Here is a 22,349-nt window from a genome sequence, read left to right as displayed (position 1 = left end):
AAACTAGCCGGGCGTGGTGGCGGGCACCTGTAGTCCCAGCTACTTGGGAGGCTGAGGCGGGAGAATGGCGTGAACCCGGGAGGCGGAGCTTGCAGTGAGCCGAGATCACGCCACTGCACTCCAGCCTGGGCGACACAGCGAGACTCCGTGTCAAAAAAAAAAAAAAAAAAAAAAAAAAAATAGATGGATTATATGTATATTAATGAAATCTCAATAAAGTTATTCTTAAAAGAAATGGAGAGATGAGGATACAGAAAAAGACTGAGCCAGGGATAAAGAGCTACAAAGGGAGAGAATGACACACTGAGGAAGAAAGTAGCAAGAGAAGACCCGGAGGGAAAAGGAGACAGAGTGAGAGATAAAGAGAGAGACAGAGGCCGGGCGCGGTGGCTCAAGCCTGTAATCCCAGCACTTTGGGAGGCCGAGACGGGCGGATCACGAGGTCAGGAGATCGAGACCATCCTGGCTAACACGGTGAAACCCCGTCTCTATTAAGAAATACAAAAAAAACTAGCCGGGCGAGGTGGCGGGCGCCTGTAGTCCCAGCTACTCGGGAGGCTGAGGCCGGAGAATGGCGTGAACCCGGGAGGCGGAGCTTGCAGTGAGCTGAGATCCGGCCACTGCACTCCAGCCTGGGTGACTGAGCGAGACTCCGTCTCAAAAAAAAAAAAAAAAAAAAAAAAAAAAGAGAGAGACAGAGAGACAAGAGGAAGAGGCCCAGTGTGGCCTCCCAAAAGGCTTGGATTACAGGAGGATTGCTTGAGCCCAGGAGTTTAAGACCAGCCTGGGTAACATAGCAAAAAATATATATATACATATATTATATATACACATATATATTATATATTATATATTTTTATATATTATATATTTTTATATGTTTATATATAATATAATATTTTTATATATATTATATATCTTATATATACTTTATATATATCTCTCTAAATAAAGATATATGTCTTTAAAAGATAGACATATAAGCTGGGCACAGTGGCTCATGCCTGTAATCCCAGCACTTTTGGAGGCCGAGGTGGGCAGATCACTTGAGGTCAGAGTTCGAGACCAGCCCAGCCAACATGACAAAACCTTGTCTCTAGTAAAAATACAAAAATTAGTCGAGCATGGTGGTGCATGCCTGTAATCCCAGCTACTCGGGAGGCTGAAGCAGAAGGATCGCTTGAGCCCGGTAGACAGAGACTGTAGTAAAGCGAGAGTGTGCCATTGCCCTTTAGCCTGGGCAATAAGAGAGAAACCCTGTCCCCCCCAAAAAAAAGATAGATAGATAAAGATATATATCTTATAGGTATATAAGATAAAGATATATATGTCTACATATGGATTATTTATCTTGTATATTAAAAAATATATATCTATATAAAAATATATATGCCTATGTTAATATATCTACATATTATTTATATTTTATATATTGTATATATTGTTCATATATGGCTGTATATAAAAACTATATATTTATATCTTATAAATATATATCATATATTTATATTTTATACATATTATGTTTATATTTTTATATATGCTTTGTATATATTTATATATTTTCTATTTATGTATATATTTATATATTTTTAATTTTGTATTTATTTTGTTTGTTTTTGTTTTTCTGACTGCTTCTGCAGGTGGAGTCTCGTATTTATATATATATATATTTATATATATATATATATGTCAGACTCATATTTATATATACATATGTAAATCAGAGAAATCCAGAGACGGAGACAGTTACAGAAAGGAAAAGCGATGGGGGCAGGAAAAGCCTCAGCTGCCCAGAGGGGGCCGGACAGGTGGACCCGCGCATCCGCCCGGCAGGCGCTGGGTGGGAGACGCCCACCTGCTGGATGGAGCCCAGTGTGTCCGTGTACTTCTCCTCCGTCTGCTGAATCTCCCGCAGGCAGCAGCAGCGCTTGTCATACTCTGTCATCTTGGGCTGAGAGCGAGGGGAGAGAACGGTGTTGGGGGGCCTGGGGCTGCCCCCGCCGCCCGCGCCCTCCCCAGACGCGACCCTCCGCCTCGCACACCGGCATGGACACGGGCTCCGAGCGCATGAGGTCCTCATAGATCTCGTCGCCTTCCGCCTCCTCATTCTCCACGCAGTCATACAGGTCCTCATCCTCTTCCACCGTGTCGCTGTGGGTTGTGAGGTCAGGGATCCCTCGGACCTCTCCCAGATCACAGCAGGGTCCCCTCAGACCGCAGGACAGGGCTTTGTCCCCCCAAGACTCCCAGGATGGGACCTCAGACTCCAAGGGCAGGCCATGTCCCTCCAAGCCCCAGGGCAGGGCCATGTCCCCTCAGACCCCAGGGCAGGGTTGTGTCTCCCCAGACTCCCAGGCAAGGTTGTGTGCCCCAGACACCTGGGTATGACGTTATTTCCCGGAGGCCAAGACCATGTCCCCCCAGATCCTCCACCCCCAGGACGGTGCTGAAATGAGCTGTGCGGCCACAGGCCTGAGCACTCACTCAATCTGGTCGGACAGGCCACTGTAGATATCTTCATCACCTACACTCTCCTCCTCGGTGGGGAAGGGCCTGGGGGGGGGTCAGGAGGGTGTGAGCCAGGGGCCCGGGGTCTGGGTAGAAGTAGGGCTTCAGGGAGGGAGAGGACTGAGGCTAAATGGCCCAAGGCCCAGGTGGTTACTCACATGATCCCCCTGTTCTGGGCGATCGGGGTCCAGGACAGAGCAGACAGGGTGTAGATGACCTGTGACAAGGAAGTGGCCACCCAGTGAGCCCCTTGTACACCCCCAGAGCAGAAAACAGCCTCCAACTGCAAGGCTCTGTCTGAGGTTAGACCCCACGCCTCTTGGGAACCTAATTCGGGATATTCTCTACCTCCCCATTCCCCATACCATTGTTCCCTTAAGTGAGCCCCACCCTTTGCTCCTATCTTCCTTATTTATTTATTTTTTTTTAAGTGGAGTCTCACTCTGTTGCCTAGGCTGGAGTGAAGTGGCATGATCTCGGCTGCCTGCAACCTCCGCCTCCTGGGTTCAAGCAATTTTCCTGCCTCAGCCTCCCCAGTAGCTGGGACTACAGGCACCTACCACCATGCCCAGCTAATTTTTTGTATTTTTAGTAGAGACAAGGTTTAACTGTATTAGCCAGGGTGGTCTTGATCTCCTGACCTTGTGATCTGCCCACCTCAGCCTCCCAAAGTGCTGGGATTACAGGCATAAGCCACCGCGCCCTGCCCTCTATCTTTCTATTTAATCCTCACAGCCACTCAGAGAGGGCAGGATGATAATATTCCCATATTTAAGGTGAGAAACGGGGGCTCAGAGAGGCACAGCCACGTATCTAAGGTCATTCAGCAAGTGTCAGAGTGAGGACTCAAACTCAGTTCTCACATATCCTAAACCAGTGCTATCTGCACCATGTATATGGCCTGGTCTGGTTTGTCTGCCTGTCCTCTGACAGCCCTTAGCTTGCCCAGTGTAGACGTCAATGGAAATGAACTGAAACTCAGTCTTTGCGCTTCAAGTGGGCAGCTCACCTTGCCAAAATCCTGCACATCGAAGAGGTCAAAGGCTTCGAAGAGCTCACTCCGCTTGAGGCCAAACTTCTCACAGCAGGTGGACAGGAAGGTTCTAATGTTCTTAAGGCACAGGAACTGTGAGGAGACAGGGAAATGAGGGTAGGGGAGGATGAAAGGGCAGGGGAGAAACTGACCCCCCAGGCCACCTGGCTTGGGGACTGGTGTGGAGGGGAAATGAAAGCATAGACCCCCTTCCATGAAACTGCATTCTCTTCTGATAAAGATTAAGCTGTGCCTGATCCAGATCTATGCTCTGCACTTTTTTATGGAGTTAAAATTGACAAAATGTAAAATGAATCACTAATGGTTAAACAAATGTGGTATATCCATACAATGGAATAGTATTCAGCCATAAAAAGGAATGAAGCACTGATTCATACTACAATGTGGATGACCTCAAAAACATTCTGAACTACACAGGAGGCTGTGATGAGTGGATCGCTGAGCCCAGGAGTTTCAGCCTGCAGTGGGCTATAATGGCACCACAGCACTTCAGTCCAGGCAACAAAGCAAGACCCTGTCTCAAACAAACAAACAAAAAATCAGGCCTCCTGCCTCCACCTCCCAAGTACCTGGGACTACAGGCATGTGCCGCAACACTGAGCTAATTTCTGTATTTTTTGTATAGATGAGGTCTCGCTATATTGCTCAGGCTGGTCTTGAACTCCTGGACTTGAGGAATCCGCCCGCCTCAGCCTCCTAAAGTGCTGACATTATAGGTGGAAGCCACCATGCCTGGCCATCCCTGAACTTTTTTATTTCATGAGCCAAAACATTCCTTTTCTTGTTTAAGTCAGTTTAGATTGGGTTGCCATGGCCTGCAACCAAAAGATATTAACTAATGAAATGGTCGGGCACATGTAACATGGCCCCGGCTTTTGAGTATCTGGAAAAAGAAAAAGAAAGAAAGAAACCTTCATATTCTTGCATTTGCCAAGTATTGGCTCATCCAACAGGTTCAGCACTCTCTGAAGTTCCCCAGATCCTGAAGAATTCTAACCAGCCTTCCATCCACCAGCCTCCCGCAGCTTGTAGACTTGGCTCTCCCATGGCCCCCAACACTCTCCATGAAGTCAGTGTGGACCAAGAGTCCTAAAGCAGACTCATCAGGAGAGTTGGTTAAAATTCATCATCCAAAGCCACATATTTTATGCATCTATTTATACGAAATGTCCAGTACAGGTAAATCCACACAATGGAATATTACTCAGCCATAAAAAGGAGAAAATACTGTTCCACACTACGACATGGATGAACCTTAAAAATATGCTCAGTGAAAGAAGCGAATCACAAAATGCCATGTATTGTACAATTCTATTCATAGGAAGTGTCCGGAATAGTTCTGAGACTAGAAGTCCAAGATCAAGGTGTCGGTAGGGTTGGTTTCTTCAAAGCACAGGTCCCATTCTGTGAAATGAAACAGCACAGCCAGGCGTGGTGGCTCAAGCCTGTAATCCCAGCACTTTGGGAGGCCGAGACGGGCGGATCACGAGGTCAGGAGATCAAGACCATCCTGGCTAACATGGTGAAACCCCGTCTCTACTAAAAAAAATACAAAAAACTAGCCAGGCGAGGTGGCGGGCACCTGTAGTCCCAGCTACTCGGGAGGCTGAGGTGGGAGAATGGCGTAAACCCAGGAGGCGGAGCTTGCAGTGAGCTGAGATCCGACCACTGCACTCCAGCCTGGGCCACTGAGGGAGACTATGTCTCAAAAAAAAAAAAAAAAGGAACAACACATCACAAAGTGTTTGCACAGATCGCTTGTTTCTAGTTTTTAGGACTGGATATTCATACGTTCCTATGGGCTGGATAGGTTCAGAAACATAACTGCTTAGATTTTACAAGAAGAGTGTTTCAAACTTGTCGAATCCAAACACAGGTCCCATTCTGTGATATAAAACAGCACATCACAAGATGTTCTCACAGACCGTTTGTTTCTGGTTTTTAGGACTGGATATTTCTATGTTCCTATAAACGCTCAATAGGTTTGTAAACGTAACTGCTTAGATTTTACAAAAAGAGTGTTTCAAACTTGTTGAACCAAAACACAGGTTCAGTTCTGTGATATAAAACAGCACATCACAAAGTGTTCTCATGGATAGTTTTTTGTTTTTGTTTTTGAGACGGAGTCTCACTTTGTCCCCCAGGCTGGAGTGCAATGGCGCGATCTCAGCTCACTGCAACCTCTGCCTCCCAGGTTCCAGCAATTCTCCTGCCTCAGACTCCTGAGTAGCTGGGATTATAGGCGCCCACTATCACACCCAGCTTATTTTTGTGTTTTTAGTAGAGATGAGGTTTCACCATGTTGGTCAGGCTGGTCTTGAACTCCTGATCTCAGGTGATCCACCTGCCTTGGCCTCCCAAAGTGCTGGGATTACAGGTGTGAGCCACCGCGCCTGGCCAGCTTGATTCTACTTTTTTTTTTTTTTTTTTTTTTTTTTTTTTTGAGACGGAGTCTCACGCTGTTGCCCAGGCTGGAGTGCAGTGGCGCGATCTCGGCTCACTGCAAGCTCCGCCTCCTCGGTTCACGCCATTCTCCTGCCTCAGCCTCCTGAGTAGCTAGGACTACAGGCGCCCGCCACCGCGCCCGGCTAATTTTTTGTATTTTTAGTAGAGACGGGGTTTCACTGTGGTCTCGATCTCCTGACCTTGTGATCCGCCCGCCTCGGCCTCCCAAAGTGCTGGGATTACAGGCTTGAGCCACCGCGCCCGGCCTGATTCTACTTTTTAGGACTGGATATTTGTAGATTCCTCTAAGGGCTCGTTTCAGTAGACAGTCACCTTCTCTCTGCGCTGTGACGTGGTCTTGCCCTGCCTGTGCCCTGGTTTACTCTTGTTATAAGGACATCAGTCATAGTGCATTAGCCCACACAGATGACCTCGTTCTAACTTAACTACCTCTGTAAATACTCTATCCAAATACAGCCACATTCTGAGGTACTAGGAGTTAAGACTTCAATGTATACATTTTGAGGAACACGGTTTGACCCATAACACAAAAGAAACTGTATTCCAAGAAGAGAGAACAGTGCATGCAATAGTCCTGAGGCAAGACCTTGCTTAACATGTTGGAGGAACAGCAAGGAGGCCCATGTGGCTGGAGGTAGAGTGGGTGAGAAGGAAGAAGAGAGGAGGACAGGGAGATGACCAAGACATTTATTATGAGAAAATAAATTTCTGCTGTTTAAGCCTCCAAGCTTGTGGTACTTTGTTATGGCACCCACGCAAACAAATACACCCTGATATCCAGAAGAAAGTTCCTTGCTGGCCGGGCGCGGTGGCTCACGCCTGTAATGCCAGCACTTTGGGAGGCCGAGACGGGCGGATCACGAGGTCAGGAGATCGAGACCATCCTGACTAACACAGTGAAACGCTGTCTCTACTAAAAATACAAAAATTAGCCAGGCGCGGTGGTGGGCGCCTGTAGTCCCAGCTACTCGGGAGGCTGAGGCAGGAGAATGGCGTGAACCCGGGAGGCGGAGCTTGCAGTGAGCCGAGATCGCGCCACTGCACTCCAGCCTGGGCGACAGAGCGAGACTCCGTCTCAAAAAAAAAAAAAAAAAGAAAGAAAGTTCCTTGCTAACTTCGTCTTTCCTCAAAGTACACATTTTCTATGAGACCTCCTCTAACCACCCTATTTAAAATCACACTCCCAGGTTGACATGAGCCCAGGAGTTCAAGACCAGCCTGGTCAACACGCAGAGACCCTGTCTCCACAAAAAATAAAAAGTCAGCTGGGTGTGGTGGTGCACACCTGTAATCCCAGCACGTTGGGAGGCAGAAGTGAGACAATCACTTGAGCCCAGGTGTTCAAAATCAACCTGGGGCCACATAATGAGATCCCATCTCTACAAAAATAATTTAAAAATTAGCCAGGTATGGTGGTGCATACCTGTAGTCCCAGCTACTTGGGAGGCTGAGAGAGGAGGATTGTTTGAGCCTGGGAGGTGGAGGCTGCAGTGAGCCATGACCGTGCCACTGCACTCCAGCCTGGGCAACAGAGCAAGATCCCATCTCAAAAAATAAATATATACATAAATTAATTAAAATGTAATAAAATCCCACTCCCCTACTCTGGCATTTTCTATCCCTTTAGCTTTGCTTCACTTGTGTTTATTGTTCATCTCACCCAAATAAAATGTCAGTTTGAAGAGGGGAGGACCATCATTCTGTTTCTGGAATGCCCAGCAACTATGACAGTGCCTTGTGTGGAGGAGGCCCCTGGTATATGTTTGTTAACTGGATGGATGGAGGTGGGTCCTGGGAATATGCATATTAACACTCTCGTTAGGTGATTCTGACATACCCGCAAACCCCTACTCTGTGCCTCTAATGTAACAATATTTGCAATTTTTTTTTGGCTGGGTGCAGCGACTCATGCCTGTAATCCCAGCACTTTGGAAGGCTGAGGCAGGCAGATCACTTGAGGTCAGGAGTTCAAAACCAGCCTGGGCAACATGGTGAAACCCCATCTGTACTAAAAATACCAAAAAAAAAAAAAGAAAAAGAAAAAAGAAAAAAGAAGCCAGGCATGGTGGCAGGCACCTGTAATCCCAGCTACTCAGGAGGCTGAGGCAGGAGAATCGCTTGAACCCAGGAGGCGGAGGTTGCAGTGAGCTGAGACAGCACCACTGCACTCCAGCCTGAGCAACAAGAGTGAGACTCTGTCTCAAAAGAAAAAAAAAATTGCATTTCTTGGATGCCTACTACGCATGGTTAGGCAGTCAGATTAACTCCATTCTCATAACTACACTGTGAGTGTTTATGCCTTTTTGAGATGGAGTCTTGCTCTGTCACCCAGGCTGGAGGGTGGTGGCACCATCTCAGCAACTTCCGCCTTCCAGGTTCAAGCGATTCTCCCACCTCAGCCTCCTGAGTAGCTGGAACTACAGGTGTGTGCCACCACGTCCAGCTGATTTTTGTATTTTTTCATAGAGATAGGGGTTTCACCATGTTGTCCAGGCTGGTCTTGAACGCCTGACCTCAAGTAATGCACCTGCCTCAGCCTCCCAAAGTGCAGGGATTACAGGCATGAGCTACCACGCCCATCAATGCTCCCAACTCAGCCTCCCGAGTAGGCAGGACAACAGATGTGTGTGTGCCACCACACCCAGCTAATTTTAAAAATGTTTTTGTAGAGACAGAGAGTTTCATTATGTTGCCCAGGCTGGTCCTCAAGCAGTCCTCCTGCCTCAGCCTCGCTAAACGTTGGTTATTACGCGTAGGAGCCACAACTCCCAGCTAAGCCCGCTTTCTTAACCACAGCCTTTTCTCTTTACCTTGTGTGTAGTGGAAGCTAGCATGGGCTTCCACCCACCGTGCCCTCAATTTTCAGCATGCTACAGGGATAACAGGGACTCCTCCCAGCAACTCTTCAAGGTAAGTAATATTATTATCCTCATTTTACAGAGTAGGAAACTGAGGTGAGACACACAGCTGGGATGCAAACTCAGGCAGCATGACTTCCAAGCCTGTGCCTAACCATTATGCCATAGCTGTGTGTGCGCGGGTGCGAACTGATTTGATACTTAGTGTCTGTTGTAACCCTGTTTCTCATACTTCCATGTGTAGAATGTATCATCTTCTCAATTGCTGCCACAGTCTGTGTAACCCATTACATATGGAACATGAACTTTAACTCTTTTATGCTTAAGAAGAGAACTTTCCATCCTCCTACAAAACTAAGCTCATGTGCTACAAACAGAAGCAACTGTCTGACGGGTGTAATGGCTCATACCTGTAATCCCAGCACTCTGGGAAGTCGAGACGAGAGGATCACTTTGAGGTCAGGGGTTTGAGACCAGCCTGAGCAACGTGGAGTGACCCTGTCTTTACAAAAATTTCAAAAATTAGCCTGGTGTGATGGCCAGTAGTCCCAGCTACTTGGGAGGCTGAGGCAGAAGCATCACTTGGAGCCCAGGAGGTAGAGCTGCAGTGAGCTATGATCACGCCACTGCACTCCAGCATGGGCAACACAATGAGACCCCGTCTCAAAATAAATAAATAAATAAATAAATAAATAAATAAATAAATAAATAAGCAACTGTAGAATAAAAATGGTTCAAACAATGTTATTACATTCTAGGCAGATTCTGTTGCTTGCCCAAGGCTCTGACCCAAGATGTGTTCTCTCTTTGTCAAAAAGAGACATTTGCAACAGAGACACATGAAAGATGCGGTAGCAACTCACTATTCATTCCTGATCAAAAGAAAGAGGGGGGAAAATCTCTTGGCAAAGTAAAAATGGAAGGGAACTTCTGTAACCTGATAAAGAAGGTCTTCCAAAAACCTAGACTGAAAGACTATACTTAATAATGAGATGTTGAAAAGATTCCCTTTGAAATCAGAACGACGCAAGGGAATCTGCCATCACCATTTCTATTCAACATTGTATTGAAGATCTCAGCGTGTACTGCAAGACAAGACAGAAGGAAAAGGGAAAGAAAGAAAGAAAGAAAGAAAGAAAGAAAGAAAGAAAGAAAGAAAGAAAGAAAGAAAGAAAGAAAGAAAGAAGGAGAGAGGAAGGAAGGAGAAAAGAAGAAAGAAAGAGAAAGAGAGAAAGAAAAAAGAAAGAGCAAGAAAGAAAAAGGAAGAAAGAAAGAAAGAAAAAGGAAGAGAGAGAAAGAAAGAAGGAAAGAAAGAAAGGAAGAAAGACAGGGGTCTTTTTTTTTTTTTTTTTTTTTTTTGAGACGGAGTCTCACTCTGTCGCCCAGGCTGGAGTGCAGTGGCCGGATCTCAGCTCACTGCAAGCTCCGCCTCCCAGGTTTACGCCATTCTCCTGCCTCAGCCTCCCGAGTAGCTGGGAGTACAGGCGCCCGCCACCTCGCCCAGCTAGTTTTTTGTATTTTTTAGTAGAGACGGGGTTTCACTGGGTTAGCCAGGATGGTCTCGATCTCCTGACCTCGTGATCCGCCCGTCTCGACCTCCCAAAGTGCTGGGATTACAGGCTTGAGCCACCGCGCCCGGCCGACAGGGGTCATTTTTACAGAAGAAGCAATCGTCAACATAGAAATTCCCAAAGAATATACAGATAAATTGCTGAAATTAATAAAATTATTTAGCAGTGTGGCTGAATCCAAAATCAATATACAAAGTGTACTAAGTGTCAGTACATAAGCAAAAATAACTCACAAATTGTTTTTTTTTTAAAAAAAGATAACGTGTGAAATCCTAGAGTAAGCAAAACTAACCTATGATGAGAGAAATCAAACCAGTGGTTGCTTCTGGGGCAAGAGAGAAGGTAGAGATTGACTCACAGAGGCCGCAAGTGGTGGAAATGCTCTGTTTTGATAAGGGTGTGGATTGCACAACTGTCCACAGTTGCTAGAACTGATTGAATGGTAAAATGAAGAATTTAGCATTTTACATAGAAAAATCAGACTTTGATTTTAAAAGGATACTACTGACCATAGTCTAGAAGATGTGAAACAAACCGATATAAAGCTAGTGACCTAAACAAAATAGAATGTATACGAGTTCCTTTCTAGCAAGACTCAATGTTTTGTTTTATTTATTTATTTATTTGTTTTGTTTTGTTTTGTTTTGAGACAGAGTCTCGCTCTGTCGCCCAGGCTGGAGTGCAGTGGCCGGATCTCGGCTCACTGCAAGCTCCGCCTCCTGAGTTCACGCCATTCTCCTGCCTCAGCCTCCTGAGTAGCTGGGACTACAGGCGCCCGCCACCGCGCCCGGCTAATTTTTTTGTATTTTTAGTAGAGACGGGGTTTCACCATGGTCTCGATCTCCTGACCTTGTGATCCGTCCGCCTCAGCCTCCCAAAGTGCTGGGATTACAGGCGTGAGCCACCGCGCCCGGCTGTTTTGTTTTATTTTATTTATTCATTCATTGATTTATTTTTAGAGACAGGATATCACTCTGTCACAAAGGCTAGAGTGCAGTGGCACGATCATAGTTCACTGTAACCTTTACCTCCTGTGCTCAAGAGATCCTCCTGCGTCAGTCTCCCAAGTAGCTGGGACTACAGGCCTATGCCACCATACCTGGCTAATTTTTTTTAAAGATTTTTTATAGAGACAGGGTGTCACTACTGTCACCCAGGCTGGTCTTCAACTCCTGGCCTCAAGCGACTCTCCCACCACAGGCTCTCAAAGTGCTGAGATTACAGGTATGAGCCACTGCACACAGCCCCAAGACTTAAAGTTTTAAAATCTTCAGTTCTCTCCAGAATTGAGCTATAGATTTAATGCAATTACAATTAAAAACCCCAGAATGTTTTCTCCTTGAACTTGACATACAAATCCTAAGATTTGTATAAAACACCTCAGTCATGAGTAGCCAATATACTCCTACAGAGGGAAAATAAAGGGTACAAGTCCCACCAAATATCAAGACACCATAAATCCACAGTAATTAAGACAATGTGTTTGTAGTTGCCAGCCTCCAAGACAGCCCCTAATGGTCCATAGCTCCTAGTATTCATACATAAGTTAAAAATGTCCTTTTGTAATCCCCTCTCACATTGAACCAAGACTGGCCATGTGTCACAAAAAGAATAGGGTGGAAGTAACAAGATGTGAGTTCTCAAGACTAAATAATGAAACATATTGAAGCTCCACTTTGGTCTCTTGGACCACTCACCAGCGACCATGTGGTGAGGCCACTCAATCAGTCCTGTGGGGAGCCCCAGGTGGAGAGGAGCTGAAGCTCTATGTGACCCAGCCATTCAGGAAGTAGATCCTCCAGCTAAAGCCTTCAGATGACTGCAGCCCCAGCCGACATCTGTGTGCAACCTCATTAGAAACCCCAAACGGGAACTGCCTAGATGAGCTATTTCAGAATTCCTGACCCAGATAATCCATAAGCATAATAAATGGTTGTTTTATACAATTAAATTTGGGGATAATTTGTTACCCGGCAATAAATAGGTAACATAAGGAGAAAGACCAATGAACCAACATGAAGGGTTTATGCCTACTGTCTCATGTTGTTGTAATTCAATTATATAATGCATTAAAAAAGCTGGACGTGGCCGGGTGAGGTGGCTCACACCTGTAATCCCAGCACTTTAGGAGGCCGAGGCAGGCAGATCACGAGGTCAGCAGATCGAGACCATCCTGGCTAACACGGTGAAACCCTGTCTCTACTAAAAATGCAAAAAAATTAGCCAGGCGTGGCGGCGGGCACCTGTAGTCCCAGCTACTTGGGAGGCTGAGGCAGGAGAATGGCGTGAACCCGGGAGGCAGAGCTTGCAGAGAGCCGAGATCACACCACTGCACTCCAGCCTGGGCGACAGAGCGAGACTCCGTCTCAAAAAAAAAAAAAGGGCTGGACATTTCAAGTTCTGGAAATTATCATTATCATCATGATAGTGATATCATCATCACCACAATCATCACCATCACCATTCTCGTCATTACCATTCTTATCATCATCCTCATCGTCATTATTATCACCACCATCACCATCATCGTTACTATTATAACCATCACCACCATCATTACCACAATCGTATTCATGACCATGACCATCACCACCATCATCATCATCACCATCATCATCTTAGCTCCAGCTCGGAAACCCAAGAGCATTCACCGACCCATCAATTTTTGTATTTTTGATTGTTTTTGTTTCTGTTTTTGTTTTGAGACAGAGTCTCCCTCTGTCACCCAGGCTGGAGTGCAGTGGCATGATCTTGGCTCACTGCAACCTCTGCCTCCCAGGTTCAAGTGATTCTCGTGCCTCAACCTCCCCAGTAGCTGGCATTACAGGCGCCCGCCGCCATGCCCAGCTAATTTTTGTATTTTCTGTTTAGTAGAGACAGGGTTTCACATTGTTGAGCAGTTGGTCTTGAACTCCTGACCTCAAGCAATCTGCCTGCCTTGGCCTCCCAAAGTGCTGGGATTACAGGCATGAGCCACTGCATCCGGTCAATTTTTGAAACTGGAAAAGACCTCAGAAATTAACTAGTTTTCAATCTTCATCACTCAGAGAGAGAAACCCAAGGAGGGAGAAGAACGGTTTACTCAAGAGCATAAATCAAACTGAGTGTTACTGCCTCCAAGCCCTTAGTTCTATTCCTCTGCCTACCTCGGGCAGAGGCCACTAAAGACCCACCAAAATTCGTGCTTTCTCTTCCATAATATGGAATTGCTGCTGGAAAATGGCTGCCCAGCTAAGGACTGCATTTCCCATCTCTCCTCGCATGTGGATGCAGTCATGTGACTGCTTCTGGCCAATAGAATAAGAGCATTTGTCATAAGCATCACTTTCAGGGCACTGTATTTGAGGAGAAATTACTTCTCCATACCTTCTCTCTTCCTATTTTCTGCAGGCTGAGACTCTAAGGGATGGCAAAACTGCAAATGAAAGTAGCCTGGGTCCCTGAATTACTCCGTGGGGAAAAGCCCCCCAATCTGGAACTAGAAGCACATGCATTGTACTGTTTTGTGTACAAGAAATAAATTTTTACCATGTTAAGTCACTGAAATGTCTTGTTTGTTACAGTAGCTGGTGTTATCCTAAGGAATACCCTTTGGGCCAGAGTTAGCTGTGATGTATCTGTCTGATCCTCAGAGACCTCGTAACTCTCCCTTCCAGCTTCTCTTGCCAATTCTTACAGTAATTATATACGGGGAGATGAATAAAGGACTGATGTCTGGGCTAAAAGTTCCTCTCCTATTTGCGTGGTGAACTCCTACTCATCCTTCAAGGCCCATCTCCAATATCTCTTCTTCCAGGAAGCCTTCCCCAGTGTCTTCAGCCAAGCAGAGTCCTCATTCTCCCCCCACTGCAGCCTCCCTTAATATGATGTCCCTCCCCATCCCAGGCCTGACAACGAAGATGCCTGTGCTGGGCTCTCTCCAGATGAAGTCAGAACCCAGGGTTGAGTCACCTCTGAATCCTGAACATCACATGGTGGCATGCAATAGCAGCCAATACAATTTATTGAATAAATAAATGAGGCTGGGCATGGAGGCTGACACCTATAATCCCAGTACTATGCGAGGCCAAAGAGGGTGGGTCACTCGAAGTCAGGAGTTCGAGACCAGCCTGGCCAACATGGTGAAATGCCGTCTCTGCTAAAAATACAAAAATTAGCTGGGCATGATGGTGCGTGCCTATAATCCCACCTACTTGAGAGGCTGAGGCAGGAGGATCACTCGAACCTGGAAGGTGGAGGTTGCAGTGAGCTGAGATTGTGCCACTGCACTCCAGCCTGGGCAACAGAGCAAGACGCTATCTTAAAAAATAAAATAAAAGTAAAGTAAATTAGGCCGGGTGCGGTGGCTCAAGCCTGTAATCCCAGCACTTTGGGAAGCCGAGACGGGCGGATCACGAGGTCAGGAGATCAAGACCATCCTGGCGAACACGGTGAAACCCCGTCTCTACTAAAAAATACAAAAAACTAGCCGGGCGAGGTGGCGGGTGCCTGTAGTCCCAGCTACTCGGGAGGCTGAGGCAGGAGAATGGCGTGAACCCGGGAGGCGGAGCTTGCAGTGAGCTAAGATCCGGCCACTGCACTCCAGCCTGGGCGGCAAAGCGAGACTCCATCTCAAAAAAAAAAAAAAAAAAAAAAAAGTAAATTAAATTAAATTACATTTTAAAAAATGAATAATAGAGTAACTAGAAGATAGTCTGTACCTCCGTTCCAGACCAGGACCAAGGTTTTGGAACAACAGTTGAAAGCATGCCTTTTCATTGCAATCCATTTATTTGCTTACAGCTGGGGAAACAGGTTCATTCTTTCAACAATGGGCACCTCAAGCTTAAGAGGTCCAAGATTGATATCATTCCCCTTTCAAACTTGCTCTCCCTCCAGCCTCTTCACCTCATAATGGCTCCATCACCACCCAGCAATTTGGCTTAGAAACCCAAGATGATTCTCAACACTCCCCAATCCTTCAGAATCAAGTTAGAGTAATTTTTTGAGACAGCATTTCTCTCTTGTCACCAGGCTGGAGTGCAGTGATGTGATCTCGGCTCACTGCAACCTCCGCCTCCTGGGTTCAAGCGGTTCCCCAGCCTCAGCCTCCTGAGTAGCTGGAGTTACAGGCGCCCGCCACCACGCCTGGATAATTTTGTGTATTTTTAGTAGAGGCAGGGTTTCACCATGTTGGCCAGGCTGGTCTAGAACTCCTGACCTCAGGGGATCCACCCACCTCTGCCTCCCAAAGTGCTGGGATTAAAGGCATGAGCCACTGCGCCCAGCCAAGTTAGAGTAATTTCACAGGAGATCGTCTACAAGCCATGAAGAAAAATTGCATGGTGGCTCACGCCTGGAATCCCAGCACTTTGGGAGGCTGTGGCAGGTGAATCACGAGGTCAGGAGTTCGAGACCACCCTGACCAACATGGTGAAACCCCGTCTCTACTGAAAATACAAAAATTAGCCGGGTGTGGTGGAATGCACCTGTAATCCCAGCTACTCGGGAGGCTAAGGCAGGAGAATTGCTTGAACCCTGGAGGCGGAGGTTGCAGTGAGCCGAGATCGTGCCACTGTACTCCAACCTGGGTGACAGAGTGAGACTCCGTCTCAAAAAAAAAAAAAGCTTCATTTACAAAAACAGGTGGCAGGCTGCATTTGGCCCACAGGTCATGGTTTGTTGACCTGTAATTAGGTTTTCTGTCATTTGCAAACTTCTTGTGGACATACCCACTGCCTTGATGGAACACCAGACCTTGTTAGACGGGAGGAGGCTGAGGGAATCAGCACATAAACCCCTTTAGCATCCAAGACACTTCCATCAGGGCAGTCCAGAGGCTCCAGGCTGGCCTTTCCTTCCTTCCTTCCTTCCTTCCTTCCTTCCTTCCTTCCTTCCTTCCTTCCTTCCTTTCTTCCTTCCTTCCTTCCTTCCTTCCTTCCTTCCTTTCTTCCTTCCTTCCTTCCTTCCTTCTTCCTGCCTTCCTTTCCTCCTCTCTCTTATTTTCTTTTTTATTCATATATATGAATAAATATTAATATGTATAATATTCGTATGTGTGTGCATGTATATATACACACATACATATGTGTGAGCTGTATAATTATTTCATTATATATTACAATATAATAATAATAGAAATAGCCGGGCGCGGTGGCTCACGCCTGTAATCCCAGCACTTTGGGAGGCCGAGACGGGCGGATCACGAGGTCAGGAGATCGAGCCCATCCTGGCTAACACGGCGAAACCCCGTCTCTACTAAAAATACAAAAAATTAGCCGGGCGTGGTGGCGGCGCCTGTAGTCCCAGCTACTCGGGAGGCTGAGGCAGGAGAATGGCGGGAACCCGGGAGGCGGAGCTTGCAGTGAGCTGAGATCCGGCCACTGCACTCCAGACTGGGCTACAGAGTGAGACTCCGTCTCAAAAAAAAAAATAATAATAATAATAATAATAGAAATAAAGTGAACAATAAATGTAATGTGCTTGATTCATCCTGAAACCATCCTCCCAACTCATATATATCTATATGAAACCATGCCCCCTGACTCATGTGTGTGTGTGCATGTATATATATGTTTGTGTGTGTGTGTGTGTATATGTGTGTGTGTGTGTGTGTGTGTATATATATATATATATATATATATATCTGTAGAGGTGGGGTCTCACTATGTTGCCCAGGCTGGTCTCGAACTCCTGGGCTCAAGTGATCCTTCTGCCTCAGCCTCCTAAGGCGCTGGAATTACAGATGTGAGCCACCAAGCCTGGTCTCTTTTCTTTGATTTTGTTTTGTTTTGTTTTGTTTGAGATGGAGTCTCACTCTATGGTCCAGGCTAGAGTGCAGTATTGTGATCTTGGCTTGCTGCAACCTCCACCTCCCGGGTTCAAGTTATTCTCCTGCCTCAGCCTCCTGAGTAGCTGGGATCACAGGTGTGTGCCACCATGCCCAACTAATTTTTGTATTTTTAGGAGAGATGGAGTTTCACCATGTTGGCCAGGCTGGTCTCGAACTCCTGACCTTAGGTGATCTGCCTGCCTCAGCCTCCCAAAGTGCTGGGATTATAGGCGTGAGCCACTGCGCCCGGCCTTACCACCCCTTTCCATGGCAATTACCTAATCACCCAAAAGTTACTACCCCTTCCCTAGAAATTTCTGCATAAACTGCCCCTTACTCAACATGTAATTAAAAGGAGGTATGGGATGGGCATGGTGGTTCACGCCTGTAATCTCAGCACTTTGGGAGGACGAGGCAGGCAGATCAGCTGAGGTCGGGAATTTGAGACCAGCCTGGCCAACGTGGCAAAACCCCATCTCTACTAAAAATACAAAAATTAGTCAGGCGTGGTGGCAAGTGCATGTAATCCCAGCTACTCAGGAGGCTGAGGCAGGAGAATTGCTTGAACTTGGGAGGCAGAAGTTGCAGTGAGCTGAGATTGCACCACTGCACTGCAGCCTGGGCGACAGAGCGAGACTCTGTAGATAGATAGATAGATAGATTGATTAACTATCAATAGGACTGCAAAACTGCCCTGAGCTGCTACTCTCAGCCTGTGGGTGGCCCTGCAAGAGCAGTCATGGAGCTGCAACACTGCCACTGCAATAAAGCTGTTTTCTTCTACCCTACCACTGGACTCACCCTTGAATTATTTCAGTAGCCTGTGAGCCTTCTTGGGTGAAACCAAGAACCCTCGCAGGTTAAGCCGCTTGCCTGCCGTGTGTCACATTCTCTGGATTTGGACAAATGTATGATGACAGGTATCCGCTATTATAGTGTTGTGCAGGGTATTTTCACTGCCGTCGAAAGCGTCCATGCTCTGCCTATCCATCCCCCCTTTCCCACTAACCTCTGACAACTACTGATCTTTCCCCTGCTTCTACAGTTTTGCCTTTTCTGAAACATCACATAGCTGGTATCACACAGTATGTAGCTTTTGCGACTGGTTTCTTACACTTAGTAATATGCATTTGGGCTTCCTGTGTGTCTCTTCATGGCTTGCGAGCTCGTCTCATCTCTCTTTAGTCCTGAATAATATTCCATTGTCTGGGCTGGGTGTGGTGGCTCACACCTGTAATCTCAGCACTTTGGGAGGCCAAAGTAGGTGGATCACCTGAGGTCAGGAGTTTGAGACCAGCCTGGCCAACATGGTGAAATCTCATCTCTACTAAAAATACAAAAATCAGCCAGGTGTGGTACTAGGTGCCTGTAATCCTAGTTACTTAGGCGGCTGATGTAGGAGAATCGCTTGAACCTGGGAAGAAGAGGTTGCAGTAAGCCGAGACCACACCATTGCACTCTAGCCTGAGGAACATGGGTGAAAGTCCATCTCTAATAATAGTAGTAGTAGTAATAATAATAAGAAGAAGATACCATCGTCTGGATGCACCACAGCTTTTTTATCCATATGAGGAAGGAGGTGGAACTTGACTCCAGAGGTTGGGCTCAGACAACGGACCAAATTGAGGACTAGCTAAAACAGGGCTGGAGCAGAAGCACCTTTCCATAAGACATGCCCACCAGTGTGCCATGGCAGTTTGCCATTGTGATGGTAACGCCAGCAGCTACTACTCCTTTTCCATGGCAATGACCTGACAACCCAGAGGTTGCCATCCTTTTCCTAAAAATTTGCATAATCTGCCCTTTAATTTGCATATGCTTAAAGTGGGTATAAATACGACTGCAACACTGACCACTCTGGGCTCACAGCCTGTGGGGTAGCCTGCTCTGCAAGGAGCAGGACTTCTGAGGCTGCCGCTATGCACTTTCACTCCAGTAAAAGCTGCTAACACCTCCAGCTCACCCTTGAATTCTTTCCTGGGCAAAACCAAGAACCCTCCCAGGCTAAGCCCCAGTTTAGGGCTTGCCTTGCCCTACATCGCATTCACCTACCGAAGGACATCTTCGTTGCTTCCCAGTTTCAGCAATCATGAATAAAACCTTTACAAAGACTTGTGTGCAAGTTTTTGTGTGGACGTAAATGTTCAACTCCTTTGGGTAAATAGAGGACCTCAATACCTAGTACTATGTCTGGCATATAGTAGATGCTCAATAAGATCTGTCGAATGAATAAATCTCCCTTTGACAGTGGAAACAACTGAGGCTCAGAGAGGGGATACCGCCTGTCCAGGGCCACCAGCACTGTGAGCCCAAAGTGTGTGCCTCTAACCTCTGTACAGCACTGCCTCTTTGAACCACACTAAGCTGCTCCTGATGCCTCCTAGCGAGTGGCATAATGAGGGCAGTCATGGGCAGGCAGGTCACCAGAGACAATAGAGCAGATGGTTGTGCCTGTGGCTCGAGGGAGGAAGTTCCCCCCTGACCTCAGGGAGATCAGCTGAGCCCTGAGACGGCTTCCTTCCAGTCATGTGATGCCTCAAAGAGGGGAAAGGGGGCATGATTCATCCCCTCTCTGGGCTGCGGTGGGGCCAGCTACAGAAAGGGGCTCCGTCAGACAGCAGCAGTGACTGCAGTTAGACCACCAGAAAGGACTTCCTGGTCGCCCGAAGAGTGTGAGAAAGTGGCAAAGGACAGGAGATCCTTTAAACCAACGTAGGAGGGGCATGTGAGGACAGTTCCTCCCTGCTGGGGGCAACCCCCCTCAGTGCCCCTCTTCCTTCCTCCAGGAAGAGGCGGGCACCCCCATTGTGCTGGCATCTAGCCCATATGCAAATCAGCACCCAGGCGCCCTGCGGCGAACCCTGAGGTTCATTCTTCCCCATTTACCAACCAGTCTCCCATTAACAAAACCCCTGCCCAAGAAGAAGAAAGAGCCAGAGAGGTCGGCTGGCTTTCCACGCTCCTTCGGGGAAGCAGTGTGCAGGGACAGAGGCCTCTGGGGTCTGGGAGAAGGGGACCCAGAGACAAGCATGATAGCTGCCATCGACTCCCCACCCCCACCCCAGCCCCAGGGAGCTGGCCGGAAACCGGAAATGCCTGTTACCAGGGCTTGGTTGGGGAGACAGAAAAAAGGGTGGGTGGAGGGCCCCTTAATCAGGCAACCTCAAGCTCCCGAGGGTTCCCAGAGAGAGCGGGTGTGCTGTGCACCCTTTCAAAGCTCCAAAGCAGAGGTGCACAGTGTGCATGCCTCATCCTAGCCCTCAAACCCTTCTGCCCCATCCCCTACCACCCCAACACACACGCCACTTTTCAGCACCGGTGGGAGGGTCAGGCAGATCTGGGCTCCCAAACCAGCTCAGCAAGCTGAGGGAGCTTGGATGGGTCATTTTGCTTTCCGTTGATTCAGTTGACACATCTGTACATCGGGAATGAAAATACTTGACCAAATGTTTGTGGTAGAGCCTGGTGTGAAACCCAGCACCCCAGACCTGGTCATGCATTAATTCAGCAAGCATGTATGGAATGCCTACCGTACACCAAGCACCAGAACCTGGTGGTGGTCAAGGCAAACAGAGCTTTGTCCTTACAGGGTTTAGGTAATCCAGCCAGGAGACAGACACTAGGCAGACAGCAACATGAATAATTGATGATGAGGGTGGTGAGAGGGTGTGCCGGGAAGCACAGAGAGCTACGGGACCTGGTTAAATTAGGAAGCACCTGGTAAGTCTTTGGGGTGGTGCAGGAGAGAATGGTGCCATGCAGGTGACAAAGAGATGGTGAGTGGCTGGGTGCGGTGGCTCACGCCTGTAATCCCAGCACTTTGGAAGGCTGAGGCGGGTGGATGATCACTTGAGGTCAGGGGTTCAAGACCAGCCTGCGCAACACGGTGAAACCCTGACTCTACAAAAAATACAAAAAAAAAAAAAAAAATTAGCCAGGTGTGGTGACAGGCGCCTGTAGTCCCAGCCAATCTGGAGGCTGAAGCAGGAGAATCGCTTGAACCCAGGAGGTGGAGGTGGCAGTGAGCCAAGATCACGCCACTGCACAGCCTGGGCAACAGACGGAGAATGTCTCAAAAAAACAAAGCAAAGCAAAAAAAGAAGCTGGGCGTGGTGGCTCATGCCTGTAATCCCAGCACTTTGGGACGTCGAGGTGGGTGGATCACTTGAGGTCAGGAGTTTGAGACGAGCCTGGCCAACATATAGTGAAACCTGTCTCTACTAAAAATACAAAATTAGCTGGGTGTGGTGTTACACGCCTGTAGTCCCAGCTACTTGGAAAGCGGAGGCAGGAGAATCGCTTGAACCCAGGAGGCAGAGGTTGCAGTGAGCCAAGATCGTGCCACTGTACTCCAGCCTGGGCAACAGAGTGAGACCTCGTCTCAAAAAAAAAAAAAAAAAAAATTGAGACAGATAGTGAAGCGAAGAAGAGAAGCGTGCTGAGCAGCTGGCAGGAATATCACCTGGTGGATCCACTTTGGAAAAGTTGGTACATTTTCCTTGTTATTATTATTATTTTTTGCCTTGCAATTCCAGCACAAAGGAAGAAAAGTTGGTACATTTTCTTCTTATTAAAAAAAAAAATTTAAGAGACAAGAGTCTTACTATGTTGGCCAGGTTGGTCTCAAACTCCTAGACTCCAGTGATCCTCCCACCTCATTTCCCCAAAGTGCTGGGATGACAGGCGTGAGCCACGGTGACTGGCCTGGTAAGTTTTCTTAAAATGTTAAGCATGCGCTTATCATACGATATATTACATTCCCAGGCATTTACTCAAAGAAATGAAAGCAAATGTCCATACAAAGACTTGTACAGAATGTTCATAGCAGCTTGATTCTGTTTTCTTTTCTTTCCTTTTTTTTTTTTTTTTTTTTTTTGAGACAGAGTCTCACTCTGTCACCCGGGCTGGAGTGCAGCCTGGCGCAATCATAGCTCACTGCAGTCTCAAACTCCTGGGCTCAAGCAATCCTCCTGCCTCAGCCGTCCAAAGAGTTAGGACTACAGGCATGTGCGACCGTACCCAGCTAGCAACTTGATTCATCATAGCCAAAAGCACCATCAGCAATTCAAACCTCAACC

At 47.2% G+C, this 22,349-nt stretch overlaps 1 protein-coding gene across 12 annotated transcripts in view; it reads right to left on the bottom strand.

Moving 5' to 3' along the window:
- VAV1 (vav guanine nucleotide exchange factor 1) overlaps positions 1 to 22,349 on the bottom strand; it is an 84,728-nt gene that overhangs the window by 34,210 nt on the left and 28,169 nt on the right. For 11 of the 12 annotated variants that reach the window (XR_013409655.1, XR_013409654.1, XR_013409651.1 and 8 more), the window contains exons 2-6: positions 3,521 to 3,637; positions 2,670 to 2,728; positions 2,488 to 2,556; positions 2,046 to 2,154; positions 1,859 to 1,954 (exon numbers count right to left, since the gene is read on the bottom strand). Coding sequence is in view for 7 of the 12 variants with exons in the window: in XM_077979683.1 (XP_077835809.1) it covers positions 1,859 to 1,954; positions 2,046 to 2,154; positions 2,488 to 2,556; positions 2,670 to 2,728; positions 3,521 to 3,637 (450 nt within the window). In the remaining 5 variants the exon portion in view is untranslated. The remainder of the gene's footprint in view (positions 1 to 1,858; positions 1,955 to 2,045; positions 2,155 to 2,487; positions 2,557 to 2,669; positions 2,729 to 3,520; positions 3,638 to 22,349) is intronic. The other variant, XM_077979687.1, reaches the window with a different exon arrangement.

Source organism: Macaca mulatta, chromosome 19 (genome assembly GCF_049350105.2).
Source record: "Macaca mulatta isolate MMU2019108-1 chromosome 19, T2T-MMU8v2.0, whole genome shotgun sequence".
Taxonomy (NCBI): Eukaryota; Metazoa; Chordata; class Mammalia; order Primates; family Cercopithecidae; genus Macaca; species Macaca mulatta.
Note: the sequence above shows the minus strand (reverse complement) of the source record. Positions and strands in the feature narration are given on the sequence as shown.